General features: G+C 32.3%; 2 protein-coding genes across 3 annotated transcripts; one reads left to right on the forward strand and one right to left on the reverse strand.

Moving 5' to 3' along the window:
* Positions 1-1,465: 1,465 nt before the first annotated feature.
* LOC120143170 (probable methyltransferase PMT7) lies at positions 1,466-24,736 on the reverse strand. 2 transcript variants are annotated; one of them, XM_039157560.1, is made up of 8 exons: positions 24,733-24,736; positions 10,473-10,673; positions 8,815-9,229; positions 5,404-5,693; positions 4,271-4,648; positions 3,166-3,412; positions 2,697-2,835; positions 1,466-1,806 (listed from the first exon to the last, which is right to left on the reverse strand). In XM_039157560.1, exons 2-8 carry the CDS (start codon positions 10,654-10,656, stop codon positions 1,648-1,650), a joined length of 1,812 nt encoding a protein of 603 aa, XP_039013491.1. In that variant the 5' UTR covers positions 10,657-10,673; positions 24,733-24,736; the 3' UTR covers positions 1,466-1,647. The 2 variants fall into 2 exon arrangements, with proteins under 2 accessions (XP_039013491.1, XP_039013492.1); XM_039157561.1 differs by lacking the exon at positions 24,733-24,736 and having other exon boundaries at positions 8,815-9,230; positions 10,480-10,779.
* Positions 21,432-25,880, forward strand: LOC120143153 (probable protein S-acyltransferase 3). Its single transcript, XM_039157547.1, has 6 exons — positions 21,432-21,451; positions 21,674-21,884; positions 22,790-22,966; positions 23,067-23,366; positions 24,480-24,701; positions 25,580-25,880. The coding sequence occupies exons 1-6, from the start codon at positions 21,432-21,434 to the stop codon at positions 25,856-25,858; spliced, it is 1,209 nt and encodes a 402-aa protein (XP_039013478.1). The 3' UTR covers positions 25,859-25,880.
* Positions 25,881-26,826: the final 946 nt, after the last annotated feature.

Genomic DNA, 26,826 nt, shown 5'->3' on the forward strand with positions numbered 1-26,826 from the left:
ATGAAGAAAATTAATTAAAATTAGGAAACAAAAGATTGTTGGAAATTTCAAGAACCTTAAAAAAAAAGTTACATTAAAAATTATCAAATTGGAGAAATTATTCAAACCACATAAGTTTGTAATCTTATAAACTTTCTTTAAAATTTAAAGGTAAACTACAAAATAGTTATTAATATGAAAGTTTTTTTTTCATACTAATGTTTTAAAAAGTAATAATTTGATTACTAATATTACCGGTTTATAACTTTTTAAGATAATTTACACATTTGGTAATTAAATTTTGCTTCTATTTTAATTAATGCTTTTAATTTTTTCAATTTACTCACTGAACTTACATTAACTTTCTAACGACATTATGAACCAACTTAATGAACCATTTTTTAATCTTTAAAATATGTTAAGGGAAAAAGAAAAAACAAATAAAAATTACCTAAAAGGAAATATGTTTTACCCTAGAAAACAATAAGAGATGTGCCATATATAAACCAAATTATGTTGGAAAACGAACTCATAAAATCTTAGAGACGTGAACTTATAAAATTTTAAATGAAAAATAAATGAAAAATAAAAATATATAAAAATTTAAAATTTTTAGAGTGATGACCACCCCACCAATACCCTCGGTCCATGTGTGATATTATTGTCGGCTTCAACCAATTAGGCTCACGATTGTCCAATGAAACACCTTATAGGTTAAAACAATGTATAAAAACACTTCAATCCCAAGAAAAATTCTTGTACACGGTCAATTCTCAGCTCCTACCTAGGACCATAACATCTTAGTTCCACTCCAATGAGGATCCATTGTTTTCAGTGGCACATAGCTAGGGGTGTGCGTTTGATTGAGTCGAGTTGAATCAAATAATTTTGAGTTATTCAAATTGACGAGTCTTATTTTACAACTTGAAGTTAATTCAAATCAGAAAAAAATCGATTTTTCGAGTTGATTCGAGTGTTGCTCACCCCTACACACAGCTACTACCTCATACCAACCTACAGGCCAGGGTATTATGCACTTCGACCTATTGGGCCTCATGGTTTTATCACAAAAAGTGCTTCACATGTTAAGAGTGTTCTAAACCAAATCTATCCTACAACTAGTATGGGATTCATGACTCCTCTTTAAGCATGATGTGATGAATCTGGTTCAGCAAGAATATGAGCAAACTCCTATATATATATGTTCTAGAGAATCGAGTGCACAAACCACAGCAAGAATAAGGGAGCTATCAAGATAACTTTTGATGTTTCTCTTAATCTCAAGTTCTGCATGAGTGAGGCTGTTCTAAAAGGAGCTATGCTCTGATACTGAGTGCAGTTGAGGCCATTGCAGCTGACAAAAATGCACTTGAATTTTGAGAAGGGGAGACCTCAAGTTTTATTAATCTGCCTAACAATGACCTCCGGGATCCATCTTCAACCGGAAATGTAATGCAAGAGGCAAGAAATAGGATGGTGCAATGAATAAATTATGAAAATATATCTCTTTTCTCCGGTAATAAGGTTAACATTATAAAGTACAGAAGTCGAATAAAAGGAGCAAAAAACAAGAACCTAAACTAGTGGTTAAATAAGTGACAACGCTTATAGAGGGTTGGAAATACATACAGCTGCTGCATTAGCACTTGTTATTTGTAGGAACGTGTCTTAAATAATTGCCCAGAACTTTTTTCTGCAAATTAGCACAGTTTCTCTTTGCATCATCTTGTTTTCCAGAATATGTGATTCTACCTCCCAAAGGAATTTTGGAGCAAGATCTTGAATTCTTGATGTAATAGAATCCTCATCTCTAATTATAACAAATCCCTGACACAAAAATGTAGGAGAGTTGAAATCACAATTAGGAGCTTGGCACATAGACTAAGTAACCGGCATAGCAGAGATTATGTTAGATGTCAGCCGCCATCCACTGCGTTAGATATGGTAACCGGAACATGGAACATGCAAGCCAAAAAAAAGTAGCATAAATCTTTACTTTGGGTCTCATCAACAACCTGAGTAGCTCGGGTATGTAGCTGAGGGTGGATAAAAGGAAGGAAGAAAAAAAGAATGAAATAGAGAATGAACAAATATCAGACAAAAAAGGCTGAAATTGAGGAACTCTGGTGAGAGAGAAATGTAAGAAACAACGAATTTACTGAAAAGACGAGCCACGAGCGGAAGCATCTGTATTTGGATATCAAATCTAAATTCAATACACGTCATCTTACTAACTGGAAGCTACTAGCAACTAAAATAAAAAAGAAAACACTACACAACTACCTGACCAAAATGCTTGGTAAGTAACTGATACTAGCCAATTTAAATAGCCAAAACACATAAAACATCAATGTTCACTACAAATGAGCACGTAAAAGAAACATTTAATTAGTCCCTAATCTATGAATATTTTTCCCATGCCCTGTATCCATAACATTCAGTGAAACTGTCTAATGCCAAACATGTAGAGGTTCGACAATGTACATGTCAGCATTAATTGAAATAGATCAAATTTGAATAACAATTTCAATAATTTCCCAAAGATTTAGGCACTTAAAACAGAAAAAAAAATGTAAAAAAATATAGATTATACTTCTAAAGTGGAAGCTAATAATACTAACTCATGGACTTGTAAATGAATGATTCAAAATCAGAACAGTCTGAAAATGAACCAACAGCCTGAAATATCATGTAACCATCTCAATGGGAGCAAGTACCTGAGGTCTTAAAACACGGTCCATCTCAAGCATGATATCCTCAAGCAGGCAATGTTCTCCATTATTTCCATATTGCGAGAAAATATGGTTGGCATGCAGTAAATCATATGTGCGTGGATATGTTGAAAATGGTTCACACCTGAAAAATATATGCGTATCAGTGGTTACTAGTTAGCTAAAGAAGGTGTTGGTTGACTGGGTAGTTATATTGAGGATGTTTTTTGGTATTCTTAGGGGATAGTCTTTTCTATTGGAATTCGAAGGCTTTTTGTTGTATGAGTTTTATATCAATAAAATGAGGCACTCTTGTCCTCCTTCCGCTAGTTGTTCCTTACCTCTTGGAAAGGATCAATTATGAAGGGTTTTTTTAATGAGACCTCCAACTTTTATAAAAAAAAGATCTAAAATAGCCAACATGAACCTATAGAGATTTGCAATAGAGTGAGAAATGATGTAAAATCTTTCTTACCAATCATGAAAAGCACCAATTAGACCCCTGTCATAAATTGCAGATAAGGTATTTTGCATGCTTGAAGGGACTACATTCATTACCCAAACAGGATATTCATTCAAAGCGGCAGAAAAACCACCACAAAAGGCATTCATGTCCATCACGTTCCGTATATCGTTCTTGCTAACATTCATCAGCTTCCAGTAATCGTGAACTTGTTCTTGCCAGAAATTGGAATCCAAGCTAAATTCTTCTCTACTGATGCCTGTATCAATATATGAAATAATTATGTTGGATAAAATACCATCTCCCAGTGTCTATGATATATTAGTAATATGCCCCTAAAAATAAGTTGAAATCTTGCATTATGTGGTCTAGTGCAAACCTTCCAATTTCATAAGGCTGTTGGACAGGGTCCTCCTGCAGTTGCTGAACTGTTGGCAATTAAAAGGGGTTTGATGCTTTTTATAGATTCTATATGGTGTAATAAAGGGAGACTAATTTTAGAATGTGATTGCCTATCTGTGGTAAATTGGATCGAAAACCAGGGTGGCTGTCCTAATTCCTTGAGTCTTATGTTGAATGAGATTATTTTGTTAATTAGGGATAGGGATGTGGTTGTTAGGCATATTTCCAGAGGGGCCAATTGGGAGGCAGATAAATTGGCGAAAGAGGGAATTGGATGAGTGGGGTTATGAAGGGGGTTTTTAATAAGGTCTCCCATTTCTATAAAAAAAAATCCTTCTTGTTTACTAAAAAATTTATTAGAAATTTTATATTGTTGTACTCTAACAGCGTAGGGAGTCCTTTGTTAGAGACGATTATATAACTCGGACTTTGGTATTGTTTCAGGATATGGGTATGTATACAAGTTTGAGACACGTCAATCAACTTGAATCTATGACACAAGAATACAATTAAAAGCAAAAAGAGAATAGTTACGGTTCAAAATTTTATGTTCAATAATTATGCATGGTATATAAAATTGACTATTAAGCACTTTTTCCCTAAATGTTTGACCATTCGTTTAATAAAGTTCTGAACTATTATAAGCTGTAATATATTAAAATTAGATTTTAGACAGAATGAATCTTAATTTTAGACAAATGCAAGCTGAACTTACCGATTCTACTGAGGCTCTCCGAATAAACTGAAAGGCGCTGAGGCCTAGGAGGGAGCTTCTGAGTAGTTGCATCTACTAGTCGTATACAATTCATTAGAGGAGTCTCCCATGATGGTTTAGTCTCATCCACAGCATCACAAATATCAATAAGTTTCAACACTGCATTATGCTGAAGGCATGACGGATTTTCATCTTTGATCCAGACGGCAGTCTGAACCTTTCGAGAAACAAGTTTCCAGCACATTGCTGTGGTCAGATCAACCAATTTGTTCCAAATTATTGGATAATCTTTATCCTTTCTATAAGCAGGCGGAGCCGAATAGACAAAATATCCTTTAGGTCGCAAGAGACGGCTCACTTCCTTGAGTAAAATACCACCTAAGGAAGCAATATGATACAGATAGAAATTAGGAAACTCAAATCAGAGTAGAATAATCTACAGAAAAGCTAACAATGTGATATTTGAAACCTAGAGTTTCAAATACATCCTTTATAGATTCAAAGCATATATTTTAATAGGGTTAATAGGCTCTTGGTACCTGACCTTGGCTTCTCTCTAGGTCCAAATTGGTACCCAAACTTTTCTAAAAGGTTCAAGTTGGTACTTAGTAAATTTGTTCAATTCGGACAGAATGGTCAAGTAGATCAAGTAATGTTCAGACTTACAAATGCTAGTTACCTTTTTCTAACCACTTGAGTTCTGGAAGGAGTGCTCGAGTCTTTAGTATATTCGTTCAATTTGAAAGAAGAAAAAGTCACAATAATCTTAAATAAAAGGGAGAAAATTACAGACATACACGGCTGGGAAATATTAAATCCATAGGTGGAAATTTATACTACAGATTTGGAAATTTATACTACAGATTCGAAAAGGAACTTGCTAGGTGCAATGATAAAGAACCTTTCCAAACTATCTAATCAGATAGCAAATGATTCTAATCACTGTTGATTACATGAGTGACTACCAACAGGGTAATGACCTTATTTCTATATTGTGATTATTATCCAGAATGGATTTTCAGATAGCAAGATCGTTCAAAAGTTATATTTATCCAATATATGAACATTTTGGTCACGAGCAGAAACAAAAATTAACTTGAATATGAAGTGTGCAGTAGAGAGCAGAAGGGTACCATTCTCATGCCAATCAATACGACATCTAGAACAGTGAACCATCTCAAAAGAGTTACTTGGATATGGCAACTGTTTTGTGGATATGGCAGAGATCATTGCATCAATTCCTCGCTCTAAAGCGAACTGAATCTGATTTTCATGACCATCTTTGGGTGCAAAGGACATCGTTTGTATATCCAAGGGAAGAAGATATGCAGAGAAGCTGGCCACTCCACATCCAACATCGAGAACTTGAACTACCCCTGCTGAACGCAGGTCACCTGTTTCGTCAGTTATCATATTTCCTAGCCTGGATTTCCAACAACAAGCAGGAATATTGCCAAAAAGAATCAATAATATCTCGTGGAACTAAAAAAAGTGCTTACAAACATGTTAAAAGAAATTGTCAAATTCAGGTCAAATCCTAAAGCATGGACAATAAATATGGATAAACTAGATAATATAATTCCTACATAAAATCCACTCGTTAACAGTACAACACAACACCCTCAATTTTCAAGTCAGTTAATGATTCAAGGTGTAAATGGACAATTCAATTCCTCGTGGACCACAATAAATAATACTATTTGGTGTCCTGACATTGGTACAAAAATCAAAGTCGTCTTAATCTCAATCTGAATAAGCTTAGCTACACAAATCCCTTTTCTCCAGAAAAAAAAAAGAAAAACTAAGCAGTCAAATATATCCTAATGAAACATAAAAATACATATCACTAGCTACCAGAATGATTCAAAGGCAAGAACATTCATGCATACTTAAATCAGTAATAATTATCTTGTAATTCTGAGTTCTAACAGGATCAGAAAGGGATGCAAGGAAGGTTATGCCCTAAGAGTAGACTTGTATTACCCGTTACAGCCCCTGCCCACTTTTACACCAAGGCTACAAATGTTCCTTGACAAAAGCCATGAATTTTACTGTAATTCACTCTTATTGAACGTGTAGGAAACTTACAATTATATATACAAGCCTAGGCCTTATCTTAGGTAACTACTAAACTAGGTAAGAGACTAATTCTAATAATAAAAACAATCCCTTAGATTTAGGGATACTAACTAAATAGAATATTTACAAATCCAACTCAATATCCATAACTTAGGTAACTAATCTCTGACACTCCCCCTCAAGCTGGGAGCATAGATATCTTCCATCTTTAGGTTGCCTGTTAACTTCTGAAAATAGTAAGTGGCTGAAATCTTGCTCTTGATTTCATAAATCTGGGCAGCATCTCGAACCTTTGAATAAGTTTGTTTTACAGCCTCCCATATCTCCTAGGTTGTTTCAAGAAACATGCAAATGTCACTAATTTCAGGCACCATGGAATTCCACAACCAAGACATGACCAATGAGTATTGTTCATCCAAGCCTCAAATCTAGGATCTCCTTCCTTAGGACCCATTCTGAAGAGATGACTAAGTTTACCTCTCCCTTTTAGGAAAGTCCAAACCAATTGTGACCACTTAAGGTAGTTTTTTTCCATTCAATCTATAGGCGACTTATATGTTTTGTAAGTCACTTATCCAATTAGAGTGACTTCCCTCACCCATTGTGCCTCATTGAGCAATTTTTGTACTGTTGTAATCACCCGTATCGTCTATATTTTGTTGATCAGGAGCTATATTCTCTTAAGAAATAATAAGAACTAAGAAAAAAAAGGCTCAACAAGAAGATTAAGACCCAAAAACGAGTAGCTCTGATACCATGAAAAAAACCATGAATTTTACTGTAATTCACTCTTATTGAACGTGTAGCAAACTTACAATTATATATACAAGCCTAGATTCTATCCTAGGTAACTTCTAAACTAGGTAAGAGACTAATTCTAGTAATAAAAACAATCCCTTAGATTTAGGGATACTAACTAAATAGAATATTTACAAATCCAACTCAATCTCTTTAACTTAGGTACCAATCTTTGACATTCCTCAATTCCCAAAAATGATTTGCGAACAAGAGTTTTTTCTGATTGTTCCAGATATGAATAGAAGAGTTGTTGGTTGGGAAAATTGTATCTCTAATTTCGTCTAGGGAGATTATTGTTAGGCATATTTCCAGGAGTTGTAATTGGGAGGCAAATTCTTTGGCTAAACAGGGGATTGGATGATTTTTGTTTGGGTTTTGTTTCTAAGGTGTTTGTGCAGGGAGTCTGTTTCTGTTGCTGGTGTTTTTGGTGTATTCTTTTACCCTGATATACAAGTTTGCATTATTAATAAATCGAGGCACTCTTTTCCTCCTTCCGCTGATTAAGGAACACCGTTTTGGTGGTCCGTTAATCATGAGGGGTTTTTTAATGAGGCCTCCCCTTCCTATCAAAAAAAAATTAGAAGAGTTGTGTATGGCAAGAGGAGTAATTTGTATCCTTTATGGAAGAGTAACCCAAAGGAAACAGGCAGAGACTCTAACGATAGTCTTTGCAGATTTCCCCAAAAGTGGCATATTTAAATTGTTTTTTGCATTGACAAAGCCACCAGAACCCATATAGAAGAGGTGTTCAATAGACTTATAACCAAAATATATATGATTTTCCAACATAGTCAACACTGAATAGGATAAACAACCAAAACTTGATTTAATGACTGGTACCAAAGAGATAAGGTCAAAGGTTCAAAAACCTACCTCCGTCCAAACCTCAGTAAAATGTAACAAAAAAAAACAAGGGGGCAACAACTAGTTACTAGAAACCCAAATACAAAGCCACAATCTGAGAACTGAGAGATGGGAGAAAGTGTTCATCTAATTATTTCACCATATGTTTTAAATTGCAATTCACATCTATATCTTCTTCCCATTTCACTAGAACAATTTTTTGAATATGTTTTCTTACGTACTGATCAGACTTCCACTTTTTACATGAGAATCACTTTGGAGGCCATTGTACTATAAAAAGAAGACCACCAGCAAAATGGAAGTCCAGCCAAAACTTCCCCAATGCTACACTAAATAGTTTCTATTTTTATAATAAGTGATATCTAAGAAAAATAAAAACAAGAAAGGGATAACTAGTTACTAGAAACCCAAATACAGAGACAAATCTGAGAACTGAGAGTTGGGAGAAACTATTGATCTAATTATTTCATCATATGATCTAAATCAATTGCAGTTCACATCTATATCTTCTTCCCATTTCATTAGAACAATTTTTTGAATATGTTTTCTTACGTATCAATCAAACTTCCCACTTTTTAAATGAGAATTACTTTGCAGGTATTGCACTATAAAAAGAAGAAAACCAGCAAGATGGAAGTCCATCCAAAATTTCACCAATGCTACACTAAATAGTTTCTACTTTTTATAATATGTTAAAATAATTTGAGAAGTAATACCAAATTTTGTTAAGAAAAAGCCTACCTATCTCAAATCAATTGCAAGAAATATGTAGACTATTTATGAAATAATGTCAATGTCCATACCTTTGAATGTATTCAGCTGCGCCATGCTTGAAATGAGTGCCACCACCTGGAAACCACCACAGCTGATTTTTCTCATGCACCCAGTTTTGTCCTCCCTTAACTTCAGCTAGATGTGTATGATTCACATTGCTTCGCCAGACATAATCCCTGCTCACTGGCCACTTTATGGGAATTTTATAATCTTCTGGTGGTGGCACCAAACAAAATAAACGCTTTTGAAGTGGAGGACAGTGCCTCTCTAGCTCTTCACTTTTGGAAAGATTCAAGTTTTGAGCCAATTGCTTCACATAAGGGATGTCATGACAAGGGATATACTCATTAAACTTCAATGGACATATATTCATCCCATTTGCTGGGACTACAAGTGGTGATTCTCGATAAGTAAGAGAAACTGTGTTAATAAATGTAGATATAACTGCAAACGTAGAAAGATAAACCCATGTCAGTGCCGAGAAAAGGTTTAAAATTTTCAGCAACATAGCTCAAAACCTTGTATGCTATTAACAGGGTAAATGAGGACCTTACAAAAGGCTAAAATTAGGTAAATCACTGAATCCATATACTTCCACTTAATAAACAAAACCTTACACGTTTTCTTGTTTTAAAATATGAGGCATAGGATGTTACAAATATAGCATGCATTTATGGTTTTAATTGACACCAGAAATTACAGTAGCATATCAGTAAAGACGTTGAAATTCAAATGGTCTCCCACAGTGAACCTAGTGCTCTACACCATGTAGATTAGCAGATAGTTGAGCTTGACTAATTTTCTTAGCGACATTTTAAGATTTAATTCTCTCCATTCTCCTTTATAAGGGTAAGAAGCTAATTTAGATACCGAACTATGCCTATAAGTTCCAACGTGACACTTCAGCTAGACCTACTGTTTGGATCATTAACAACAGTTTGATATATACATGGGCATGCCTATAAACAATCCAATGGATTTTAGTGATCAAAGGTCATAATCATCATCATCTCATAATGCAAACTGAACGAATCTAACCAAGCCAATGTAGCAGGAGTTTGCACATCAACATTCAAGCCTATCAAACTTCAATCCGCATTATGGATTCTAAAAAATAGAGGGGGAAAAACAAAAAATCACAAACGTAAGCAATCCTTCCATAGAAATTGCCATCTTATGTGACTTCACCCAACAAAACAGACCCTACAAGCTGTAACTTAACTATGAAAATATTGCCCTTTTTCTTCAGCTTCAACTTTTGGGGTAGTTCTGCAGTAGCCTAAAATTTAAGGCTAAAAAAGGGCAGCAATTGGGCAAGACCGAAAATATTATCACAAGCTTATGTTAGAGGCAATCTGAAATGTTACCTTCCTCATAATAACATTTTGGGTTTTTCGGTTGCAACCAAAAATGTCAACTTATTCGTAATATTCTCGGTTGACAACTTAAAATGTTACCTTCTTACTAACATTTGCTATTTCATCCATCCAGTATATAATTTATAAAAAAAAGCAGCATGCTTCCTTTCAGTTTAAGCTAGCAATAAAAGAAAAAAAGAAAACCACACCAAATAGCACAAAAACAAATAATATTAAAAGTAATTGCTTTGTACGAGGCATTGAATTGGAAGTGGGTATGAACCGTTTTCAAGAGAACGGTGAACTTAATAGTAAAGATCGAAAGGTACCAGGCGAAGACGAAGACGAAGATGCGGGTGAGGAAGAAGATTCAGAAACTTGAGAGACGTAAATGGGAGCATTGTTGCCGAAAAGATTGCCGACGAAGAAAGATCCAAACATCAAAAGCAATGCCACCATTATCATCTGCCCTGATCTCGAATCAAACGCCGAGCCCAGCGCGAAGCCTCCCATTTCATCCCCTGTGCCTGCTCCTCTTACTTTAGCTTCGTTTTTCTATACGGAGAAGCTTGAAAATTCAGATCTATATTCCCTTGAGCTTCAGCTAGGAGTTCAGAATAAACCCTGCCTCAATTCCTTCTAAAGAGTAAAAATGCACGTGAGAAAAAAAATCAAGGGTGAATTACAAATTTCATTACTAAACTTTAATCTCTCTCTTATTTTACTCACTAAACTTTAATTTTTTTCAATTTTCTTACTAAACTTAACAATTAGGTTTTTTGTCACTACACCATTAAATAGTTAACAGCGTTTAAAGACGAATTTTAAAAAAATTAACTTAGATGACTTCATTTTGTATCTATATATAAGCTCATTTATGATGTTGTTAGTGAAAAACGGTTGAGTGACAAAAAAAATCTTACTATATTAAGTTTAGTAAGAAAATTGAAAAGATTTAAAGTAAAGTGAGTAAAATAGGATATATACTAAAGTTTAATTGCAAATTTGTAATTTACCCTAAAAACAAAAGTGGACTGTCAATTTTCTTCAGCAAACAAAAACTATTTAGGGTAAACTATCCTGATGATCACTTGGTATTTAGTGTGCTTCCATTTTGGTCACCAAACCTTTTAACTTGCATTATAGTCACCAAACTTTTAATCTTTATTAAACATATATCATTAAGAATATATTGTTATTAGTTATATGGGATGGCAATTTAACTTGAATTTGATGGGTTTTGACCCAATCTGATTTGATAGGATCATATATTTTTTTAAATCGAGTTCGGGTTGGGTATGGTTTCGGGTGGAGAGTGAAAAACTCCGATCCGACCCAAAGATAATAATGTAATTTATTTAAAAAAATTAATTAAGTTATTATTTTATACTGGTAGGATTGAATCAGATTTATACTATAAAAATTTGGGTCAGATCAGAGTCAGATATAAGATATATATTTTCGAGTCGAGTTCGAGTGATAGTGTAGATGAGTTTCAATTCTTCTGTTCTTTTGTCCAAATCCAAATTATTGAAAGCACGTGCTGTTAGAAACTTTCTACCGTGTCAAGACCAAAAATATATTTGATTATATTCATGTACTCATATGGTATCATCATTTCATAATCGAATTTATAATATAAAGTCCCATGATTATATATTTACATGGTTAAGCAACTAGGTTTGTACAGTACGTACGCTATCAATAATTATGAAAGATCTTAAACAGATAATATCCTATAATCATCCTGAATTGTCTAGAAAATATCCTTTATTTTTTATTTAATCTCGTTCATTTTATGATTTATACTCAAAATTTATAATTATATCATATTTACAGTTCGAACATACATTATCACGAATAATGTATGTTCTAACAATAAAGGTGATACTAAGAGGTTCATATATATTTTATTTGTTGGTATGCTCTGCTTTTCTTGATATCATGTAGATTGAACGGCCAACTCAAAATTCAATTACACTGTACAATCACCCTTAAAAATGACATTCAACAAGTTTTAATTTGGAATCCAAGTCCTTGAAGTCTCTTCTATTTTCGAAATGCAGACATTTAGTGATAAAAATTAAAATGTTGTACATCGATGAAGGCCAATAAATTCTTGGGTAAATTGCGTGTTTAGTATCTAAATTATCAGTTTCGATCCATTTTAGTACATAACTTTTAATTTTTTTCAAAACCATATCTAAAATTTAGTTTATGTTTCATTTTAATACTCCACTGTTAAAAACTTTAGTTTTTGTTTCATTTTAGCACCCGTTCAAAATTTAAGTTAATTTTGAAAAAATTGAAAGTTTATGTACTAAAATGGATCAAAACTGATAGTTCAAGTACTAAACGCATTAAGTTTTTAACAGTGAGGTACTAAAATGAAATGAAAACCAAACGTTAGATATGCTTTTGAAAAAATTAAAATTTTAAGTACTAAAATTGATAGTTTAAACATTAAATGCGTAGTTTATCCTAAATTCTTATTCCACATCACCACAATTTGAACCAAAGCAAATTGGTTTATAGAGCCATGATAAAGTTTGTAAAATACATTAACTATGCACGGACCGACACATAATTTTTTGCTAATGGGTGAACTTATAATATTTTAAGAGATACTAAAATAAATTATCAATAAAAAAAATATATCTAAAATATACACGATAATACATAAACAAGTGGTGGCATACTAATTACAAAATCCTTGCCAACCACCTTCACACTCTTAACACAAATGAGACCCACCGTTGTAATATTGAGATTGGATGACATACTCACTCTACACACCCATTAAAGGAAGGTATAATATCAAAATTAACCCTCAATGCTTATTAAGATAATCATTTTTGTTCATATTCTTTTTTTTTTCAGAATATTTTGACCCCCAAACATTTCATTTTAAGGTAAAAATACCCTAACATTTGACTAAATAGTCACTTTGACCCTTATTCTTTTATTCTGAAATATTTTAACCCCGACATTTCATTTTAGGATAAAAAAACCCTATTTTGGAGCATTAATCGTTTGTTAACTAATGATGTCCATCAATCGAGGGGCATTTTTGCTCCAAAATGAAATGTTGAGAGCCAAAATGCTCCAAAAAAGAATAGAGCCAAAATGATCATTTTAATTAATATTAAGGGCTAATTTTTGGCATTATGCCTTAAAAGGAATACCAGACAATGTTGCAAACAAGTGAGAAATATAGGGGAGACAGTAAGAGGAAATATATGGCTGAAAATCAAAGTGTGATAAGAGCAACAGTAAGGAGATCAAGAAGAACACTGATAGAAGACCTAACCCAAAATTACGAAAAGAAGATAGATCAAGAACAAGGACAAGAAACCTAAACATATGGCAGTAAGATGAGCAGAAAAGGTGACAAAGAAATGAGATGTACTAAGATAAGAAACAAATATAGCACATATTGTTGATAGAGAAAGAACAAAAAGTGTATGTTGAATTGGTATTTTAGTTTAGGGTTATCTGTTATTGCCTCTTCTCATTGTCACTAATAATCTTCCCACGAAAAGCATCATTCTGCACCTTGAGTACCTTATTTTCAGTTCTTAGTTCTGCATTTTCCTCCACAAGCTGTGTTAGATTACTGTTAAGACCGACATTTTCCTCAATGCAGTATTTTCATCTTTGGGCTTCTCGTTTTCAAGCCGCACCGGATCAGCCTCCAATAAAAACAACCATGTTAAAAGTCTATACCATCATAGTTTCATATTTAAGCTCTAACATGTAAGGGAGTAGTAGTTTGTACTCAATTCTTATTTGAAAAAAAAAAAGAAAAAATACATTTCTAGTCCTAATTTAATAAATATTTTACAAGTTCATTTGATCTATTAGTAAATTTATCAGCTGAAGTAACATTTGACTCATGACACCAACTTAATCTAACACATTGTAAATAGTAGAAATACTAAATTTAAGAGAATCCATTCTAATGTCACTAGTAACGTATGTTTCTCAGATGTTTGAGGATCATCTAATTCATGACATCAACTCAGACACATTATGAGTGGTATAAATGCTTAAGTTAAACCATCCTCATATATGGTTGACTGTATAAGGGTATTTCTCCTACACTGATGCATTCATTTCTTTCTAATTGTCTTTATATATTTGGAGTTAGACCTCAATCCTCATGTCTAATAGATAAATGTTTCCCCTAAGTACTCTAATAAAAATGAAGAGTTGTAACAACATAGCTAGCATTTTAAGATAGTACTTCAAAAGTCTAATAATATATTTTCTTACAATTACAACCACTAAGGAGAACTAACCATTGATTGAAAAAAGGAAACAAAAAATTGGCAAATATACTAAGAGTACGGATGTAAATGAACAAAACTACTCGTGAACCGTTCATATATTACTTGTTTTTGTTGGTTCATTAAGCTAAACAAACACAAACGAGTAATAAAAAAATTATGTTCATTTATGAAACATACGAGTTTTAAACAAGATACCAAACACAACATCAATATCAAGTCTTTGGACAGTAATATTAACAGTAAACGATACTCTTGTTGTAGTTATCAAACATTGACAATAAGTTATGTCGAACAATAGACTAATATTTGGACTAATGTAATACTCATATAAAACACCTTATAATTGTCACATATTATTACCACAAGTGTAACATCCTCAATACCGGGTTAGTGACCAAATTGTAAAGTTTTAGAAATTGGTGATTAAAGTAGGATAATTGAATAGTTCAATGATTTATTGGAAATATGATGAAGGTTATTTAGTAATTATGGAATGAATTAAAGGGTAAAATGGTCAATTGACAAGTAAGATTTTTATATTTCTTTTATAAGATAAGGAACCACGTGGAAAAGGAGAATTATCCAGAGTTTTCTTTCTTCTTCTTCCTCCTCCCGTATCTCCAAGCTCAAAGGTGAGTTTATTTGTTTATGGATTAATTGTTGATTTTAAGGTTATGTTTTGATTATTAGATGATAACTAAGCTTAAGGAAAGCTTAAGTTATCTTAAAATCAAAGTATGATGGAGTTAGGAGGGATTAAAGATTTGGGGTTCTTGGGTGAAATCTTAAAATAGAGTTCATTACTCAAATTGGAAGATAAATTTGACTTGTCAAGGGTTAAATTAAGAGATATGAAGTGATAAAATGAGTTTTGAAACATGTTGAAAATCTGGTATAATTCTTGAAGTTAATAAAGAGGAGAGGATATTAAGGTTCAAGAAGAGATAAATGAGTTTGAATAGGAGTAAGTAAGTTAAGAATACGAAATGGAATGATATATGAAGTAATTAAGTTGAAAAAAGGGGATTTTCGGGCATAAATTGGATTTCTGGGCTATGTGCATAGATGCACATTCAAGGTGCACCGATGCATCAAGGGTAAATTTCCAGAAATTGTTCAGTGTATATCGATGCACAAGAAGTGTATCGATGCACCCTTAAAAATGGAAACATCGAATGCAATTTATGCATCGATGCATAAGGAATGCATCGATGTACTTCAAGGGAAATAGAATTATACCTTTCTTTTGGTCTACAAAATGATAGATTGGAGTATATCAATTGGATACTGATATGTATCAATGTATGATCATATAGATATCGAGCACGAAGAAGTCCCAGAACGATTATCAAGTCAAGATTCAATCGAAAGAAATGAAAGCATAAAAGTGGATTGAAACTTAGTGAGGCTCAGGTGAGTGCATACAAGTTAGTTTATGATGTTTAATGGAAATAAGACTTGCGACGAGTCTATTTCCTATATTAGAATGCATTAATTTATGATCATAGGCATATGTTTGATTTGGGTATATGTGATATATATTACAATATGTGTTAAATGATTGTGTGAATACATGTATTGTGATAAGTATAGGAATTAATATGAATGGTCTATATGATTACATGGGAATGTGAAATAGGTTATATGATAGGTGACCATACATGTTAATAGTATACGTGATCAATTATAAGAATCAATATAATAGATTTATATGACTACGTGAGAAAGGTGATAAGTTAAATAAGATTAGACTATAGAGTAATATGAGAATAATATATTAGTGAAGGGAATTGAGTATAAATGATGATACCAAACCATAAGATAAGTATTTACTTATAGGATAATATGATATTATATGAATATAAAATATAACTTTATGAGGAAGAATTGGGTGTTATATGATTTAGGTATGAAAATGATCTATGTGTAAGTAAATTACGTGATTATGTGACTATGTGTGAAATAGAGTAAACTAGGTAAGTATAAGTTATGTAAATATATGGATATGGAACAAAGTATGTAATAATACAATGTTATTTGAGTTATTTAACAATAAGTCATAAGATTACATGCATATGTAACGTAAGTTATAAGTTAAGAAAATATGGGCTTATATGTATTTGTGGATATATATATATATATATATATATATGAATAAGGTATGATATATATTTATGTAAAACCATGCAAAGTGATAGGAGAATGGAACTACATGGTTATGTGATCATATGAGAATGAAATAAAGAGCCATGTGATATATGCCATGAGATATATGAAAGAAAAAGTATATGTGATAAGTGAAAGTGAATCATATGATTATATAAAGATGTTCTACGTGCAAGTGATCTATGTGTATGTGATTTATATGGAAATGAACTACTTGACTACGTGTGATCTTATAAAAATGTAATAAAAAGACTATGTGTATATGTGACTGTATGATAACATAAAGATTAATGCCCATGTTATGTGTCATGAGAGCTAGAGGTATAGTTGGCATGCCAAGAGTCGAGGGTCTACGCGGTCCTTCGGGACATATATGTATTCTTCGGAACATGTGTGAGGTCTTTTGAGACACATACTTGATCCTTGGCATATGTATATGATTCTTAAGGAATGATATGTGGTCCTTAGGGACAACCTTATATGGCACTTCGGTGCATTTCTACGCGGTACTACGGTGCAATTCTACGTGGCATTTCGGTGCATTTATACGAGCTGTGGTGACAGCATTAGTGCACAACCTCTATAAACTCACATATCTATAGTTCTCATAAATGTACATGGGCTAGACAAAGATATAACAATAAATATATTACATGTGAAAAATATGGTTTTGTGATATATGTTGATATGTGTATTGCACGAGTCATATGATGATATGTGTATTGTTTGGTTACACGAAGCATATGTTGGTTAACAAGGTTAAGTTCAAGAGGATATGATCAACACATATAAATGATAGTAATATGGATAGTGAAATAAGGCTAATGATAGAAATGATGAGTGAGGGATATATGTGTGTATATGTTTTTATATGTAATGATATATATATTGCATATGTGTTACAGGGATTCGTTACATGAATAAGGGTATGAGTGATAGTAGTAATGGTTCATACATGATTACAAGCTATAGTTTATATTTTATGTTTATTGCCTCACTAAGTCATCGACTTAGTGTGTGATTGTTTCACACGTTGGTTACCAAAGTGAGAAGAGTAAAGAGCAATGTGGAGCAAGACAAGTCAATTCTTCTTACCAAAGGTCATATCAGAAGAAAGGTGAATAATAAGTATTTTAATACATAAATTTTTAGTTGGCATGTATTCAAGATAATATATTGTATAAGCTCTGAATAGTTCGATAAAGATTTTGAATAAGTTATATGTAATAATAAATTTTAAATTACTCACTATTTTATACAAGTAAAGGTTTTTGAAAGGTCGATGTGACACTTCGAACTCGGATCCGGGTCGGATACGGGTTGGGGTGTTACAACAAGTGTCGCTTGAAATCTGGCCAAATATTAACTTTCCTTCGGGTCCATTAATAAACACATGAATCACAAGAAACACATATCATCTTGATATTCTAAATAAACCAGTCTACACAAAAGAGGTCACTTTGGCGATATTATGTTTAAACTAATTTATCAAAATATCAAACATATTCATCATATGAATTAATTTGTTTCAAAATATATATATCCTAATAACCAAAAATCAAAACTGAAAAACTGGATTGAATATATACATATATATTGCTTAACAATATAAATTAAACCACATTAATATTGTCAACCAATCAATTTCTCTTAATTTTATCTTTCAAGTAAATTGAAAGATAACTAAAATAATAATAAATTTGAATACACTAAAACATTATCTTAAGATATCAGATACTCTATTAATATTTCATCTTTAGATAAAATATTCACCTTAAGTGATATCTAGTGCGGTAACAAAACATTGATAATAAGAACATGTCAAGCAAAAACTTCCTTTGTGTCGATTTATTACTCACACATCAAAGCGAATAATTATCACATGCTTATTACCAAAGTTGTACATGCGATTATGTCAACTATTTATCTTCCTGTGAGTCGATCAATTTTAACATATCCTAAGTTACATGCACATAATCTTTCATATTTAAAATAAAATAATTTCCTTAATTCGAGTAACTTAACAACTTATTGCTTTAATTATGCCGTCTCAAATTCAAATTTTAATATTTCTATAACAATCAAAGGTCAAAACTGAGGTTTTTTATTGTACTATAGTATCATAAATAACCCAAAATAAGGTTACATAAATGATGCTATCAAAAATCGAAAACTCAAGTTTGATTGTTTCTGAAAAAAATCCTTAAACATGCATTTAATTCATAACTTCGCAAATTACGAAAGATAACCCAAATTTAAAACAATCAACATTTAACCAAAAGTCAAGGTCAAAGTATATACTATTGAATAAAATATTTAATCAAACTCAATCAAATATATCAATACCAAATATATATTCTATAATCTATAACAACCAAAAATCAAAACTGAATTTTCTAATCACGTCATGGTTTCCGAAGTAACCCGTAATAAGGTTGTATAAAAAAAGGTTAAAAACCTAAAAACTTAAATCTTTGACTATTCCTAAAAAAAATTCTTAATTATGAATTCTCCAAATTAAACTAAAGTATGATACAAAAAATCAAAACCAAATAGTCACAAATTACAACAATATCACACCCAAACTAAATCTAAAGTCAAAATCAAAATACTTATACCAAATTATTAAAATATTGTTCAAAACCAAATAATTGCATACTATAGCAATAGATTACTTAGGGGCTGTTTGTTTACTTCAGAATGATTAAGCGCTGAATGATTCAGAGGCTCTGTATGAATTAGTTCTGAATGTGACTTGTTGTTTGATAATGGCTCTGAATCATTCAGAATGTACTTCTGTGCTGAATCATTCAGCATTGTTCTGCTGAATCAGTCAACACTGAATCATTCAGAGGTGCGAAACAAACGCGCTGAATATTTAACGGTTCAACATTCAGCGCTGAATGGTTCCATTAAGAGGAAAACAAATAGCCCCTTAGACCATTATAAAATTTGGAGATAACTACATGTAAACCATGCATGGTAAAGACCGACATAATAACTCATTTTATTTTGAATTCACCGAACAAACATATATATTAAGAAATAACTAAATATTTCCATGTGAAAATCTAGTCCAAAGCTCACCTGAAACTCTGCATGTAATCAATAAAAAAAAGCCCACCCGGTCCAAAGCCATGCCTCAACTTTGTTCATTAGAGGGTATCTAATTAACTGTACACGAAAGAGAAATCGACTTTAAACTTTATTATCAACTTTAAGTTTATAGAATAGATATCTCTGCAAGTAAATGTGTGTAAACTAGAAATCATATGGTTAGATTTTATTTGTCAAATAAACGCACGAAGAAGAGTTATAGAATAGATTGAAGACTTCTTCCAAAAGATCAAAGACGAAAATACTTTCATCGAGTCAAAGGTCAATTAGATCGAGAACGAGAAGACGTCTTTACAAATACCTAAAGATTATTTAATTAAAAAAAATCATAAATCAATAGGGAGTTCCACGATTAGATAAACCAAAACATAGCTATAAGGTAATATCTTAAAGAAGTTTTAAGAAATGTGGGAAGTTGTTCGTTCAAGGGTCTCATGCTAAATCCACCAAAAATTTAGCTGACCCTCATTCCCATATGTAATGAGATAAGGGGAGGTAGGATAGTAGGCTGCCCCCAATGCCAAGTTGAGAGCAGCTTCTGTAGGAAACCTCCAAATTATGAAAATGCCCTCCGTAGGACTCGATCCCACAATCCCAAAGTTAAGAACATTGTGCTCTACCAACTGAGTTGGATGGTCATTTCATGTTAAATCCACCAAGAGTTGATTAAATTCAAACTTGGCATGTCAAGAACATACACACCACAAATAATTATGGCGCATTAAAACACAGAGTCAGAGATCTCATTCAAGTAGGAGTACTGAGTTCCAATCAAGGGGAACCTATATGTTCTAAGAGCCCATTCTCCAACTATGTGAAGACGAAGAAATTCATAACCCTACTATCAGGGATGGACCGAAGGGGATTGGGACAGTTATCCCCTGAAAATTTAAAATTATCTTGTATTTTTAAAAATTTTCTATACATTTTCTATTAGAAATTTGTTTTCGTATCTTGAAATTTTATAAATCCGCCCTTTCTAAAAGTTTAGAGGTTCGTCCCTAACATAAAATTCTACGTCTATCCCTGCCTAGTATAACATTCAAGTGCTCCAAGACCACTCTAAGCCATCGTAGTTGATTTGGAGAATTTCAAGAAGACAATAATATGAAGATAGTGATCCTCATTTTGATCATATTACCATCTCATATTGAGAATTGTATGGTAAGGTGTAAGAGGAATGAAAAGTCACCTCACAATATATTTGAATTAATCACTTGTATTTGATCTATTGATTGGTTAATCCAAATCGGACAATGTAGAGGCGAGGGTGACCCTTCTACCCAGCTTTCTCCATTTGCAAACGTCAAGATTTGAACATCTGATGTTACTCAAAAAATCTAGTATATCGTCTCAGTAGACCAACTGCTTATTATAAGTAACTTCACAATATATTAAACTAATATATATATATATATATATGGGGTTAGGATTCACTTACACAATGTAAAACTCTTTAGTTTTACATAGATTTAAGATGGTTGTATGGGTGAAAATATATGGCTAAGATTGAATCTTCATTTTTTAATATTAACTCAATTTCATTTATCATAATAAATAATTATTATTCAAAATTATTTGTTCTCTAATTATTTTTACAATATAACTATTTTTTAATAAAGTTGTTTAGTTTGGGGTGCGGAAAGCCCGCTCCAATTTAGAAAGTCTTGGGGGACGCATATCAAAAGTTAGTTAAGATAAAAGTGTAAGGAGATGATGATGATGATCATCTGGTAAGCCAAATCCCAACGATCGTTAATAAGGAAAATTGCAGAGAGAAATGTGAGAGAAGAACATCAAACACCACTTAAAGCAAGCGTTTGATATCATCGTCATTCGCTTTCCTACGATGCCTTTTAAGCAATGAAGAAAACCCCTTTCTGACCCTTTTTTTTCATTCTTATAGTTTTTTTGGGGGGGTTTCGTTGTGGTTTTTGTTGATTCTTCTTTCTCAGTTTTGGCTTTCAGGTTTTCTCCCTTCTGGGTGTTCATCATCGCCCTTTTTCAGATAGCTTCCATCTTTGTTTTCGAATAAAAATACCCGAAAAAATGGGGTTATTTAGAAATAAGAAGAACCAAATTTATGACTCTTCCTCCGTTGACATGGAAAGCTCCCCTCCTAAACCCACGCCCAAGAGGATTTATCAAGCTTGGCAAGGGAATAATGTATTTTTCTTCCTTATCTCTATTCCCCTCTTTTTCTATGGTTTGATCCTTTTTGCAGATGATGAATCTTATATCTCTTCTCTGTCATGGATTGTAAGCTTTAACTTCTCTTCTTCTAAGCATATTTTTGTTATAATGCAAGGTATTTTCTGTTGTATGTAGGGTTTTTTAGGCTTGTCTCCCTTTTAAGAATGAATGGATCTTTCATGTTTCTTGATAATGATAATCTAAGGTGTATTGTAATAGAGTTGATAGTAAAGTTTTAGATTCAGGTTGAAATTCAGAATGTAGAAAGTTAGGATAATAGTTTGGAGAACTTCGTAGAGTCTGGAGTTTTTTCTGTTTTCATGGACGGACGCGTGATTTTATGTTAGGGTACAAACTTAATCTTAGTGGGAGCGAAAACATATTTTCAATAAAAAATACATAGAAAAAAAATCTAAAATATATGACAATTTTAATTTTTAGGGGACAATGACCCTGCCCTCACCCCTCGGTCAATCCCTAACGTTTAGTTTTTGTTTCATTTAGTACCATGTTCAAAATTTAATGTTAATTTTTGAATTTTTTTAAAGTACTAAAACGGACTAAAACTGATAGTTTAGGTATTTAAAGTGTTAAGCTTTTAAGGTGGGATACTAAAATGAAACAAAAACTAAACTTTAGGTATAATTTTTAAAAGATTAAAAGTTTATGTACTAAAACGGACTAAAACCGATAGTTTAGGTACTAAATAAGTAGTTTACCCTAAATTTAAAGACAATCACTAATTGTTTCCTTCCGTGCCTGCTGCATTTTCCTTTCAATGATTGCTTTGAATGAAGATGAGTTATGTACTAGTATATAAGCTAATACCAAACTTCCTCTTGGAGTAATGAACAAAAGTGGATGTTTTTCAATGACAGAAATTTTGTTGTGGTGGTAGAGTGTTGATGGGCCCCGATGCATCTTCACTCTTCTTAACTTCGTTTCTAATTGGAGGCCCTTCATTGGCATTCTGCATAAAAATGTTGGTGACTATGAAGGCCAATGATTCTTTCCACTTCCACATAATGATCGGGGGATTCGTCCTCCTTGTTTTGGTTGGTAAAATATGTACTTGATTGTTTTTCATTCTCTTCACCCTTCTTTCTTCACTGAATTAGTTGTGGTACACATGAATGACTATGTTTTTGCGTGCAGGATTTTAGTTTCCTGTTCCTGACAAGTAGTGGAGATCCTGGAATAATACCCAGGAATTCAAAACCACCCGAACCAGCGTTGGATGGGGCTAAACCATGGGACTGGGCCAACAACAAACCGAACCTCAAAATCCCAAAGCTGAAGGATGTGTTGTTGAAGAATGGTGAAACGGTTAAAGTCAAGTTTTGTGAAACATGCCTGCTGTATCGTACTCCTCGAGCATCCCATTGCTCTATTTGCAACAACTGTGTGCAGAAGTTCGATCACCATTGTCCATGGGTGGGTCAATGCATTGGACTTGTAAGTTTACTTTCGATTTCCTCTTTCTTTCCATCATTCCACCATGCCTATCAACCAAGTATACCTGAACTTATTAAATGAACTTATTAAATGGAATCAATAGAGAATGATTTTTTTTTCTGAAAGATCCGAATTTGAGTAACTACGTTTACAGGGTGCATACATTGTCAATAAATAAAAAAATATTTGAGAAGATATCTTATAATCACCCAAAAAAAAGCTATACCCTAAGTTACTCTTTCTTTCCATCATTCCACCATTCCTATCAACTAAGTATACCCAAACTCATTAAGTGGTCTCAGAGGGAAATGTTTTTTACTTAAAGGATTTGGGTTTGATCGACTAAGTCTGCATAGTGTGTGTATGTTGTCAATAAATAAGAAAGATTTTGAAAAGATGCTAACTTATAATCACATAGAAAAAAAACTTAGACCCTAAGTTACTCTTTCTTTCCATCATTAAGTAGCCTTCGTAGGAAATGTTGTTTTCCCTAGAGGATCCATGTTTGAGCAGCTATGTTTGTAGGACGTGTGTACGTTGTCAATAGATAAGAATTTTTTTGAAAAGATACTATCTTATAATCACCTAAAAAAACCTATACCCTAAGTTACTCTTTCTTTCCATATTCCTATCAACCAGTTATACCTATACTCATTAAGTGGCCTTAGGGGGGAATGTTGGTTTTCTTAGAAGACCCATCTTTGTTGTTGGTTTGAGCAGTTAGGTCTAAATGGTATATATACATTGTCGATAGGAAAGAAAGATTTTGAGAAAATATTACCTGATAATTACCCAGAAAAAAACGTTATACTACTCTTTCTTCCCATCATTCCACCATTCCTATCAACCAAGTATACCCGAACTCATTACGTGGCCTCAGTAGGAAATGTTATTTTTCTTAGAAGATTCGGGTCTAAACAGTTGTGTTTGTAAGGTGTGCGTTCATTATTAATAGGTAAGAAAGAGTTTGAGAATATATTACCTTATAATCACCCCAAGAAAAAAAAACTATAGCCTAAATATTGCATGCATAGATAAAGCCAAAACATAGCTGATAAACTACAAGGTGTATGCTGGAAATAATGAAGTAGTCCATATAATATGATTTTGCAGCGCAACTACCCTTTCTTCATTTGTTTTATATCATCTTCCACTACATTGTGTATATATGTGTTCTCGTGTTCGTGGATCAACATTCTCCGACAACCGCGGGGCCTGTGGAGTGCCATGTCTGGTGATATACTATCTGTGGTGCTCATCATCTATTGCTTCCTAGCCATCTGGTTTGTTGGAGGCCTAACAGTTTTCCATTTCTATCTCATTTGGACTAACCAGGTGATTAACTTCTTTCTTAATCCTCCCAAACCATATTGTTTTGTTGGTTATTTAATAATATTAAACAAAAGGTTTTATATAAAAAAAATAAGTGCCTAAACTATACTTAGATTGACTTTTGGTGTCTAAAGAATTTTTCGTTAAAAATAGGTGCATGATGTTTTTTCCATTACACTTTTAGGTACCTACCGTTAAAAAATCATTAAGTGACACTGTTACATTCAGATTTTTTTAATAAATATATATTTAAGTATTTTTTAAAAAAAAATCAAAATATATATATATATATATATATATATATATATATATATTTGACACGTGTCGTTTAACTGTTTTTTAACGGTAGACACCTAAAAGTGTAACAAAGAAAACATTAAAAACTTATTTTAACAAAAAATTCTTTAGGCACCAAAAATCAATTTTAAGTATAATTTAGGCACTTATTTTTATATTAAGCCTAAACAAAATGTCCCGTTTTACTAAATAATCATTTTAATCACTATTTTTTCTTGAATATTTTAACCCCAATATTTCATTTTCATAGTAAAAGGACCCTATCATATGAGTAAATAAACATTTTTGAATTTGTTCTTTATTTTAGTATTTTAACCCAGAATATTTCATTTTAGCATAAAAATGTCTTTATTTTGGAGTGTTGGTCATTTGTCGACTAATAATTTTCATCCACAAAACAATATTTTTGTTCCAAAATGATATGTTTGGGATTAAAGTTTCTCAAAAAGAAAAAGAATAGAAGTCGATATGACTATTGAATCAAATACTAGAGATGTTCTTTTGTCATTATGCCTTATTTAATTATATAAATACTATAATTAATTAAATTCGTTGGTTTATGCATGAAATTTGAACTTGACCAGACAACCTATGAAAGCTTTCGTTACCGATACGAAAAAAAGAATAATCCCTTTAATAAAGGTGCACTAAGGAACTCCACAGAAGTTTTATTTACAAGGATTCCACCATCACAGCTCAAGTTGAGGGCATGGGTCACAGAAGATGACAATCTTGCAATCAAGGACAACAAATTAGACATGGAAATGGGTGCTAAACACAACATGGATGGTGTTAAATATCCAGCTCATTGGCAGAAGTTCAACTATGATAGTTTTGATAATAATTTAAAGGCCAAGGGCTGAGACTTGGATGCACTTTAATCCTCAAAGATAACCTTTGAATGCATTTGTCAGAGTACATATTACAAAATCTTATACTTTACGCTAGTGCACACTATTTTTCCTTCATCATATTCATCTCTTTTCTCTTTATATATTTGATTTTTTTTGTTGCCCTCTCGTTTCTAAAAATTTACCTTAACTAATCCAGACCGACCAACGTCATACATCTGCCTTTGGTGGGTAAGTCTTCCGGCAGGGATTTCCTACATACAGAAGAACTCGAACTCGAGACATTGCTTAACTTACCACTTGAACCAACCCTGTTGGTTAATTTTATCTCATGTATTACACCTGAATGTTAATCTCATTTTTAAAAGGGTAAAATATACTTTTTTTAGCATCTAAACTATCAGTTTTGGTATGTTTTAGTACTTAAACTTTTAATTTTTCAAAACTATACCGAAAGTTTAGTTTTTGTTTTATTTTAATACCTCATTCAAAATTTAACATTAGATTTTGAAAACAATGAAAGTTTAGGTACTAAAATGGATCAAAATTGATAGTTTAGGTACTAAATGCGTTAAGTTTTTAATGATGGGGTACTAAAATGAAATATAAACTAAACATTGGGTATGATTTTGAAAAAAAAAATAAAATTTTGATACTAAAATGAATCAAAACCGATAGTTTAAGTACTAAATGCGTAATTTATTCTTTCAAAAATTAAGGAAAAAAAAAGATACAACGAAAGTTTTAAAAATTATCTTTAGAAACATAACAATTGTAATACTTAGAAGAGAATATAATTCGTAATCTACTACAAATATATTAATAATATATAATTTTATATATAGTTAGTGAATTAAATGATGATTTACTATAAAAATTTAACATGATTATTTTTAATAATATGGCAACATTTAGTATATTAATAGTACATAGATGTATAAATTTTATATGTTAACCCTATAAAAATGTACACACACATT

The sequence above is a fragment of the Hibiscus syriacus genome, unplaced genomic scaffold (genome assembly GCF_006381635.1).
Source record: "Hibiscus syriacus cultivar Baekdansim isolate YM2019G1 unplaced genomic scaffold, ASM638163v2 tig00110833_pilon, whole genome shotgun sequence".
NCBI lineage: Eukaryota > Viridiplantae > Streptophyta > Magnoliopsida > Malvales > Malvaceae > Hibiscus > Hibiscus syriacus.

Coding starts and splice junctions, on each gene's coding strand:
- LOC120143170 (XM_039157560.1), bottom strand. CDS start 10,656: ATGGGAGGCTTCGCGCTGGGCTCGGCGTTTGATTCGAGATCAGGGCAG. Junction 3,413..4,270: donor GGAGAGCCTCAGTAGAATCG/GTAAGTTCAGCT, acceptor ATATTGATACAG/GCATCAGTAGAGAAGAATTT. Junction 2,836..3,165: donor ATTGGTGCTTTTCATGATTG/GTAAGAAAGATT, acceptor TATATTTTTCAG/GTGTGAACCATTTTCAACAT.
- LOC120143153 (XM_039157547.1), top strand. CDS start 21,432: ATGATGATGATGATCATCTG. Junction 21,452..21,673: donor ATGATGATGATGATCATCTG/GTAAGCCAAATC, acceptor CTTCTTTCTCAG/TTTTGGCTTTCAGGTTTTCT. Junction 24,702..25,579: donor ATCTCATTTGGACTAACCAG/GTGATTAACTTC, acceptor GAACTTGACCAG/ACAACCTATGAAAGCTTTCG.